General features: G+C 34.4%; 1 protein-coding gene across 1 annotated transcript; it reads right to left on the bottom strand.

The window, feature by feature from the left end:
• Positions 1 to 3,687: 3,687 nt before the first annotated feature.
• On the bottom strand, positions 3,688 to 5,627 carry LOC143608072 (putative fasciclin-like arabinogalactan protein 20). Its single transcript, XM_077083272.1, has 2 exons — positions 5,081 to 5,627; positions 3,688 to 4,219 (listed from the first exon to the last, which is right to left on the bottom strand). Exons 1-2 carry the CDS (start codon positions 5,625 to 5,627, stop codon positions 3,693 to 3,695), a joined length of 1,074 nt encoding a protein of 357 aa, XP_076939387.1. The 3' UTR covers positions 3,688 to 3,692.
• Between the last annotated feature and the right edge of the window lie 5,051 nt (positions 5,628 to 10,678).

Below are 10,678 nucleotides of genomic sequence, written 5' to 3'. Positions count from 1 at the left end.
AAATAGAAAGTTAGATATATATTAGCAGTGAGTGATGTCTCCAAAGTTATGATATTTTTATGACACAATGATTGTCATGAACCCACATCTACTTAACTCTAGAAAGATTTTGAGTTATGAGTTGTTCGTTAATATTATATTTTTCAATTAAAAAGAAAAAACTAACTTATCCATCAAATAGAGTAAAGATGGTGGTGCATTTCCATTGTGTAGTCCACTTACATTGCATGCCCATGTTTTCCAAAAAAAAAAATTCAAAAGTCATAAATATGAAATAATTTTATCATTCCCTTTATATAAATTCAGAAAGAAAGTTGGTTTTTTTATGGATACTTTTTATTTATTTATTGAACATGAGAATAAGAATTTAAGTTTTTGGGTTTTCAACTTTTAAGCGGTGGAAACTTGTTCATATTCAAATTTAAAAATCATGAATTCATTATTCATTTATTTATTTTATTGTATATATATTCGAATTATAAATATTCAACAAGAGTTATAAATTTATCCTTTCTCGTACCACTTTCTAAGTAAACAAGATAGTGTACGATTATTTTTATTATTTATTTTTTGTTATAGTGTGTGAGTAGATATCAGCAATAATAGGCTAATGGTTTCCTAACCACTATTTATACTGTCCTAATAAATTAGAGATAGCGGCGATGAGTGCAAATGTTGTTTAATAAACATTAATTAAACTTTTGTTATAATAAAGCAAAAGTTTTGGTTTTCCTTACAAGTTAACCAAAAGTGAATGTATGATATCTGAATCAACTATTTTTTGGAACGGTCTAAATCAACAATTAAACTAATAAAGTGGCAAAAGTTTGATTATTTAAGCTAATAAAATGGTAAATACGACCCGACTAGCAGAGGCAAAGCTTGGATGAAGACGTCGAGGGATCCGGGCGGAAATACGTATAAAAAGTTTGTTAAGGGAGGAGGCCACGCACAAATTTTCAAACAAAAACAGGTAAATTTACACTATACATCAATATTTTCGAAAGAAAACGAATAAATTTACACTATTCCGCAATAAAACGGAGGGGGTAGAGGCCACCCTTGGCCCTAACTATCCTTCGCTCTTGTTGCTAGTTCATGACGTGACACTATGACAGATTGCATGCGTGGATGTTGTATTGTTGTTCATTATATTCGCAGACCGGTTCAAGGCCCAAAAATGTAATATCTGTAGAAGTTGAGTTGCTATTAAAAGTGTAATTTCTTTTCATCACGTCAAAATTTTATTTGTGTTGGTTCTTGTAAACAGAATACTAGTTTTTACTAACTATAACATGCAAAAGATGAAGATACTATTTTCAAAAACAATAGCAAGCTTTTATTTATCAATTCATAATTTATAAAGGGATTTTTACGTATTTTCCCTTTCTAAACCTTTGAAATTACATATTTCTCCAAAATACAAGTTTTTAATGCACAATGTATAATGCTCTTTAAGCATGGTTTAAGAAAATATGTAATTTCAAAGTTTATGAAAGGAAAATATGTAAATGCCCGTATTATAAAGGACCCCTTAATAAGCTACCATAATTTATTTTTTCCTTTCTCTAGAAAATTTCAATGGTCTCAACCCCTAGCAATTTCAATTATTTAAGAGTCACTACCCCTGTTGCGACTTAACCTAGTTTCAAAATGTTAAACAAAACCATCTAGATATTTATCCAAATTATTTTGTTACACCGCCTAATGTTGCAAACCGTATCATTCCTAATCTGTGTAAACCCGCCTGGTTGACTTGGTTTGAATGGTTCGGGTCGGTTCAACAGTTTTTGAACACCCATACTCGCGTACAACCTTTAGTTTGAGTTGAGGAGTTGAATCCTTATAACTGAATACTAACCATATATAATCCCTGTCAAAAAAGACATGAACCGTAACCTCGAATAACTCAAAATTGTGTAACCCGACGATATGCTTAGCCCATATATAACATATCCCATTAACATGAAAGAGTCAAATGGTTAACAGATTTGTGCATGAATAGTAAAATGTGTTAAACGAGTCATAAACAAATTTTCGGATTTGTTTCAAATGGATTAAACGGGCCTAAACGAGCTAGTTGGTCGGTATGTTTAATTTGTCAACCTAAACACAATCTGTTTAAGAAAACATGTCAACTCAAAGACCATCAGTTTATTAAAAGGTTAGATATAACAATCCAAAATCCTTTTTTTTTTTGACACAACAAGAACCTACCACGAAAACAGTCATGTTTTAACATTAATACATAGACGGGTGTCTTCGAGTTCATCACTTTCAACCGACTAACCCATCCTAACAGGCTAGCACAAATACATCGGTTATATAAATGCATTGTTAAAAGACTAAGAGAATCAGTCAACTACTTAAAGCTATCAAATCTAGTTAAAAGTGTGAAAACTCCAAAGGCAGAAACTGATCATACCATGATTGTGGGGTCTTGTTATAGATCAATGCTATGAATTATGAAAGATCTTTTCAAGAGATTAAGAACTTTAGAGACAGTTGAAGCTACAGTGTTGCTTGAGATCTTCTAGATAGATGTTACTGGTTAACAATAGCAAACACAAGACTTCTTGAAAAAACAAGCAATTAACTTTATGGAGCTGCAGGTAGGACCATATACTAGGTTCCATACAAATAATTACATATAGATGCATAGCTAAGTATGTTCTTCAAACCAATTTTGTAAAACCGTTAGACACTAGTCTGGTAGTGGGGTATCAAATGGTGATTAGCAAGAAATGATTGAGATTAATCATATTAGACTTTTTATATGTACTTTTCAAAATCATACAAATATAATTTTGAAAAAGTGCACATAAATACTTCAATATTAACAACTAAACGTAAACATAACAAATCATTGAGAAAACCAAGGTCCAATTGCCTTAAAAAATATTAAATAAACAAAAAAAATCGATCTGGGCCAATTTAACTAAGAGTGTAAACGAGTCGAGCTGGGCTTGAGCTTGAGCTCGGCTCATTTTGACTTATGAGAGCTCACGTTCAGCTTGAATCTTTTTTTAGAGCTCAAACTCGGCTCATGAGTTGTTTCTCAAGCTCGGGCTAGGCTCATACTCAAAAGGTTTATTATTTATTAATTAATTTATATATGTACTTAATTAGTTTTACATATTTTGAGAAAATTCTTAAACGAGCCTAGGCTCAGCTCGAGCTCAACTATGCAGTCTAAAATTAATGCACAGAAGTTCAAAAGAGGCCAAACTTAAAAATACAGAAGGTTCATTAGGCTCGAGCGCAGGCTTGATAACTAAAACAGCTTTATTTGAGGCTCGGATTCGGGTTGAAAATCTTGGATTGTTACGAAAATTTTTGTCGATCCTAGCTCAAGTAGCTCGCGAGCTGCTCGGCTCGTTTGTACCTCTAGATTTAACCGATTTAACCAAGTTTGACAAAACTACCGATTAATGAGTCTGATTAATTGAAAGCCTGAAATCGCATCGATAGAGTACCGGCTAGCTATTAATCCGGATTTTTACAGCACATGCCTCAAACATTTGCAATTCTATCTTCATTTTAAATTTGATTATACAAGTCTATGAATTTTATCTGAATCAAATTAGTCCACAAAGTTCTATTTCATAGCAAAAAAAACGAAGATAAACAGTAAATCTAATTACCTTACAGCTTAGCTTCAGATCAGTTGCAGGATCTCTCATCTCTATAACCTAAAATTCAGTACGAGATGAAGCAGCATGAACACTCATCACCTTTGTATCATTACTGGACGGAATAGCATCAGAAAAACCACCATCAGAATCATCATCATCATGGTCCACGTCATCATCTAGTTCCGGAACAGAAAGAGCCTCAGAAACACCATGAATCACAAGCCAATCACTGTAATACATATCCGGAAACGCAATAGGAACCTCATTCACCATCAACGTAGCACCGGATCTCGTAACTCTGATTCTAAATCCGTTCAAATACGTACTCAATTCCGTTCCGTTCTCAATGTTATCCAGCTCTCTCCATGAGATTTTACAAGGTAATACGTGCCGTAGAAACAGAGAGGGGTAATCAGGAAACCGGTCTGAATAATCCACCATGACGTCATCAACAGGAGCGAAAACCGTCAAACTAGGCCGACGTACTATCCCCAGCAGTTGTAGATTTAGAAATGAAGCGATTACAGAGTATCCTCTAGAGATTAACACGTTACCTGCATTATTAAACGACAAATTTTTATCACTTTCGTGTAAACCGGCGTTTTGATTTATGTGAGCTCGAGCTCAAGTTTGGATCGTTTTGAGCTCAGCTCGTGATTTGCTTTTTCAAGCTTGGGCTCGACTAGCTTATTATTTGAGCTCATGATTTGCTTTTCAAGTTTGGGCTCGACTAGCTTATTATTTATTAATTAACTTATATGCGTTTTTAATTATTTTTATTTATCATGGGAAAAAACTTTAAATGAGCCAAAGCTAGGCTCAAGCTCGGCCTTGCAGTGGAAATTAATACAAATATGAAACATGTATAGAAATGCATAAGACTCATTAACGCTTGACGAGCCTAAACGAGCTTCTCATACAAGTCTCGAGCTTGGGATCGATAACTAAATGAGTTTTAACTGATCCGAGCTCAAGTATCTCGCGAGTAGCTCGGCTCGTTTGTGTCTCGAGCGGTACGATTCATCGAAATAATAAATTTATATACGCTTTTAATTATTTTTATTTATTTTTGGGAAAAAAACTTTAAACGAGCCTAAGCTCGGCTCTAGCTCGTGTAGTACCTAAAACGACCAAAACTCAGTTCAAGCAATTGGTTGTGGAGTGGAAATTAATGCATAGAAGTTCAAAAGATATAAGACATAAATCACATAAGGCTCGTTAACGCTAAAGGAGCTTTTTTAAAGCTCGGCTTGTTTCGAGCTTTCTATCGATCCAAGCTCGAATAGCTCGCGAACGGCTCGGCTAATTTGCACCTCGAGCCATCACAATCATTGGAACTATCGATTTGTACGGAATCGTTGGAGACTAATTAAATGTTCGGAATTAATCTGTATGGAAGAAGTTTTCAGTCTCACTACCTGCGTTATGAAACGAGAAATTTGTATCGCTTCCGTGCGATGCGTCGCAACTGTCGAAACGATCAATTTGTACGGTGCCGTTGGAGACTTTTGGATCCGAATTGAAGAAGCTCTCGATTCCGAAAACAATCAGCAATCCGTCGTCGAAAATCGGTGATCCAATAACGTTGACGTTGTTTATGGAAACCTGATCGGAGAACGATGACGTGGTGACAGTTAGGTCGTTACCGGAGGACAGTGTGGGGATTCTGGTGCCAGGAAGGAGTGAACGGAGACTGGATAAGGAGAAGAGTAACGGTGAGATGTGGAGTTGGAGGAGAGAGAGTGGAGGTTGGCCGGAGTTAGTGAAGACGGAGTCCGGTGGGGTGAATATTGTGGCGGAGGTGGTTTGACTTTGAGAGAGTAAGGAGGTGGAGATGAGGTTTAGGGTTAAGGACATGGCGACGTAGCCGGAGTCGGAGAGAGTTTCGGCGGCGTTGGCGATGGATTCCGGTGGGAGCGCGATCGTGAAAGGAAGGATAGTTAGTAGGAGAGAGAGTGCTGCCGGAAAAATCAGCGACGGTTTGACCGCCATTGAAGAATATTGGTGGTGTAGGTTGTTGAGGATGGCGGTTATATGTCACTCAAAATTCACGTTAAAATGTGCTTAATAAGGATTTTAAGCGGGAAAATCTGTTACACTGGGGCCCACTTAGGTCCTGTTTGTTTCAAAGATTTGAAAAGAATTCTAAAGAATGAAATTTTAAATCCCACGAATTGATATGTTCGTTTCATTAAATGAAAGAATATGAATGAAAACTAAATCCTATCAAATCTCACATTTCATGGGATTTTAAATCCCACCTATTTTAAAGGATTGTTAAGGATTTTCTTATTAACAATAAAAACCCTTCAAAAAAGATTCAAAAATATTAATATAAAAATCATAACTCAAAATATAAATAAAAATCGAAAAATGTAAAAACTAAAACGTTTCCGTCTTTGCCCTCGTCCTTAAAAAAACGAGAAATGAACCGAAACCGAAAGTCGACGAAAACGAAACACAAACCAAAACTGGACCGAATTGATGTAAACTGAAAAAATCGATAAAAACGAAACAAAAAAACTGAAACCGAACAGAAATGAATCCGACCACAACGAAACAAAAGGCCGAAAACGAATCCGTAACCGACCAAAAACAAACAAAAGAAACCGAAACCCAACCCGTCTAGTGCTCCGAAACCGATCAAAAAGAAACAAAGGAAACCGAAACCCAACCCGTCCAGTGCGAAAACTCGTGTCAGCTCGAAACCAATTCCAATTCCAACACATATTAACCAACCAAACACATGATAGGGATTCTCAAACATTCCATTCCATTCCATTCCAATTACAATTCCAATTTCAAATCCTTTAAAAAAAGTCAGCGAAACGAACGCGCCCTTAAAATAAAATAAGAGATGTGTTATTTGTATACTCTTTGGTTATCCACACACCCTACATACGATCGTATAGGTTTATACGATCGTATGAAACCTCACGTTAAAGGGTGTGTGGATAGGTCAAGGGTGTGTGAATAACCCATGCCTAAAATAACCAATATGATAGAAATGCATGAAATGTTTAGTGAAATTTAAGCTATGTGGAATTATGGGTGGGGCGGGTCTAAATGAGTCATGCTCGAGCTTAGCTTGTGTTGAGTTGAAACTTGTTTTTATTAAACTTAGTCTTAATTCGTTTATTCTTTAATATTTAATTTATATATGTTTTTAATTATTGCTATATTACAAATAGTGTGGTATACTAAATGAGCGAAAGCTCAGCTATGCCGCATGAAATTAATATGTTGATGTCTAAAAGCGGTGAAACTTAAAAATTCACTAGGCTCGTTAAGAATCGACGAGCCTAAACAACCTTTTCATACAGTGCTTGAGGTCGGGCTCGGTTCAAGCTCGAAAAAGATCAAATTGTTTCGAGTTTTTTATTAATTTGATCTCGAGTAACTCACGAGCAGCTCGGCTCGTTTATGCCCCTATTTATATCACATCATTATACAAAGATATTAGAGACTTACGTGCATGTGCATGTGCATGTGCATGTGCATGTGCATGTGCATGTGCATGTGCATGTGCATGTGTTGTATATATATAGTTTTGATTTCATGAGTAAATTGACCGTGAAGTTAGAACACGATTATTAGGATTTGGAAAATTGGATTTCAATAATCCAAACTATCAAGTATTGGTCAATATTAATCCCAACTAACAATTTAACCAGTAGCAATTCCAACTTTCAACTTTGTTACCAATAACAATCTCGCACTAACGAATTGCTAACTCCGTTTATTTTTAGTTACAAAAATAGTCCATATAGTTTAGAGAGATTACAAATTTAATTAAAAAAAAAAACACTTTAATCTTCAATGAGTTATTGAGTTATTAATCCTTGTGTATTTCCGGCGACCACAATCACCGGCCATCCGGCCGCAACCATCACCGGCTAAGAACACCATCGGTCACCACCATCCCACCTACACCACCATGAACCATCTTCATTTTCTTTCTTTCTTGTCTGAATCATGTGCACCACCCCAATGATATCGCAACACAATCACACAATTCTGATCTGTAACATAAGATTGTGATTAACAAAACAAATTACAAAACTAATCATCATGTAACCAGAAAAAACAAATCAAAATTAACTTGAGTGGAAACACAATGTTCTTCCTCCTGCAACGATTTCACGCAACCCCCTTTAAGCGCCGCCGCCGCGTCCGCCGCTTTCTTCGCCACCTCGAATGATTGGTTCAATTTTTCCCCATGGAGAAGTAACAATTCCGGTTACGTGGTATAAAACCAGCGATTCCAGCCAATCAGCTTCCTCTTCATCTGGATTTATGTTTCACAAAGCTGAAAATCGCCTCCTTCACCTTAAAATCGGTTCATCGGTGGTTGATTTTATTGGTTGGGGGGTGGTGCACGGTGGTTCAAGCAAAGGAAATAAAACAAAGATGGTGGTACACAATGGTTCTGGTGGGATGGTGGTACATGGCGGTGGTGGTGGCCGGTGATTGTTGCTGTTGGTGGTTGTGGTCACTGAAGGAAATATAGAGGGATTACTCATTAAAGGTTAAATTATTTTTTTAATCAAATTTGTAATATCTCTAAACTATATGGATTATTTTTGTAACTAAAAGTAAACGGAGTTAACAATCCGTTAGTGCGGGATTGTTATTGGTAACAAAGTTGAAAGTTTAGATTGTCACTGGTTACATTGTTAGTTGGGATTAATATTGGCCAATACTTAGATAGTTTGGATTATTGAAATCCAATTTTCCATAGGATTTTGATTTAATGCAGCTTTCTTTTTGTCGGATTGAATATTGGGCTTCTGACTCAATGTAGCTTTTTTTCTAGGTCCTGGGCTTTGATTACGGGGCTTTTGATTCAACGTTTATTTAATAATTAAAATTAATGTTATATTTTGTTGTTACAAAAGTGATCACACGGTTCAGATTTCTTGTTTAAAATGTGATTTTGAGTATATAATGTATTTTGTGCACACAATCTAAGTTATCTATATTTTGTTGTTACAAAAGTGATCACACGGTTCAGATTTCTTGTTTAAAATGTGATTTTGAGTATATAATGTATTTTGTGCACACAATCTAAGTTATCTACATGGTATTTGGCAACTTTGGCAACAGTTTTAATAACGTTTTGGGGGGTTTTGTATGATGAGATTTAAGTTTCTAGCATTTTTTTTTATTTATAGATACTCAAAACATAGTTTGGACAGTATCACATATTGTGATAAAATCTTTACATATATGATGACTTTAAGTGGATATATGCTTCATGATATCTATCATCTTATAGAAATCAAAATAAACACTACATTGGTTTCTTAATAAAGAATATTAAACTAACGGTATATGATCATCATTATTGAAATAGTATGAAGGGAAAGAATTTGGAGCTAAACAAAAGAATTTGGTTCTGACAGCGTAAAGAATTGTAGATTTTGTATAACTTGCTGAATCGTGTGGCCACTTTCAGATAATATATTCCGTACAGTGGCGGATCTAGACAATAATTCCAGGGGTAGCGTAAATTTTTTTTAGCATACGTTATAAAAACACCATAATACATAAAGTTAAACATGTACCTAACAGATTTCTACTCTCCGGCATTTAAAAGCTTGAAATATAGCTATTACATCGTCTTATGTTATGTAATCAACTATTTATCTTTCGACCGCATAAACTGGATCATTGTTTAAATACTCTTCACCTATTTGACTACATAAAGCTCTCTTGATAAGTTGCAATCAGTAAAAGTACCAATGCTAGCTTCAATATCCGATAAACAAATGGTTGCGGTTGTAACCAGTAAAATCAACGGTGAGACGATAGCAGCAGGTGATTCACTGAGTAGCAAACCGTCGGATAAAATTGTCGTTGGTCGAATGTTGACGCCCCTGGGCATTGTGTTCTGTCTTTTTGTTTTACCTTATTCAATTTTCAAAACCCTCAACAAGCTGAGCTTTTTATCTAAGATGGACTTTTTAATTTAATTAAATAATGAATTTTTATTTATCAATCAGTGTCGGACTTCTAAATAAAACTTTGAGAGATGAGGTGCTGGGATTTTAAAAACATTTGAGGCCAGTAGTGGAACTAGGGTTTTTTTAACTATGGTCCCACTAGAATTTTGATTTTGCATTCACCTTTAAATAGGTTTTTAACAATCGAAATATTATAATGCGAGAATTTTCATTTTTTATATATATATATTTTTTGCTTTTAGTATTACTTTGGCATCCGATAAAATTGAAATGATACAAAAATAACAGCATAACTCATGCGAAAGGATGAAATGTAGAAATGGAAAATAGTAAAAAAAAACTACTTATATATATAGATATATATATATATATATCTAACTATACTACTACAGCATATTTTATTTGGATAGAGCATACCTAGGGTTGTGATTGTGTTTGAATAAAAACAAACCGGGTTATTTATTTGGATAAAATTAATTGGGTGGGGGTAATGACATCCATATTTAAAAAAAAAGAGTTTAAAATATATGAGAATTACTGAGAGAGTGACAAATGGTATAAATGAGTAGTAATTTTATTATAGTAGTAGATAAGTTGTATTATACTTTTAACCCTAATTACTAATAATATGAACAACTAATAAATGAACTCTATTTTTATCTCTTAACTCTACCATTATCTCTTTTCTTTCTTTTGATTTGTCTCTACAAATACTTTGACCTTCTTTTTTTCTCAATTTAACTATACATTCAGTTCTTCAATGTTTGAACTATTAGGATTAACCCTTAATATATATAAATATATTGTAATTTTATTTATATTAATCGTTTTTATAAGTTTATGTAGTTTTAAGTTTCAAATATATTCTATGTTTGAATAACGAATGAAAAACCGATTTGATAAAATCTGAAATCATTAATAATAAATTAATTTATTTATAGGGTTAAGTTAATCTACAAATACCAACAAAAATATGAAGTATGAGAGTCATAATTAATTGGCATACGTCAAGAGGGATCAAATGAAAAATGGTATAAAAGTAATAGTACACATTTCTCTCTCCACATGCAAGTTACA

Source organism: Bidens hawaiensis, unplaced genomic scaffold (genome assembly GCF_021521415.1).
Source record: "Bidens hawaiensis isolate Kalapana, Puna unplaced genomic scaffold, B.hawaiensis_p1.1 tig00096513_1, whole genome shotgun sequence".
NCBI lineage: Eukaryota > Viridiplantae > Streptophyta > Magnoliopsida > Asterales > Asteraceae > Bidens > Bidens hawaiensis.
This window is presented reverse-complemented; position numbering and strand designations above follow the sequence as displayed.

Excerpts from the sequence above, each read along its gene's own strand:
- LOC143608072 (XM_077083272.1), bottom strand. The coding sequence starts at position 5,627 with ATGGCGGTCAAACCGTCGCTGATTTTTCCGGCAGCACTCTCTCTCCTA. Across the intron at positions 4,220-5,080 it reads CGACGCATCGCACGGAAGCG|GTGATAAAAATTTGTCGTTT; the intron begins ATACAAATTTCT and ends GTTTACACGAAA.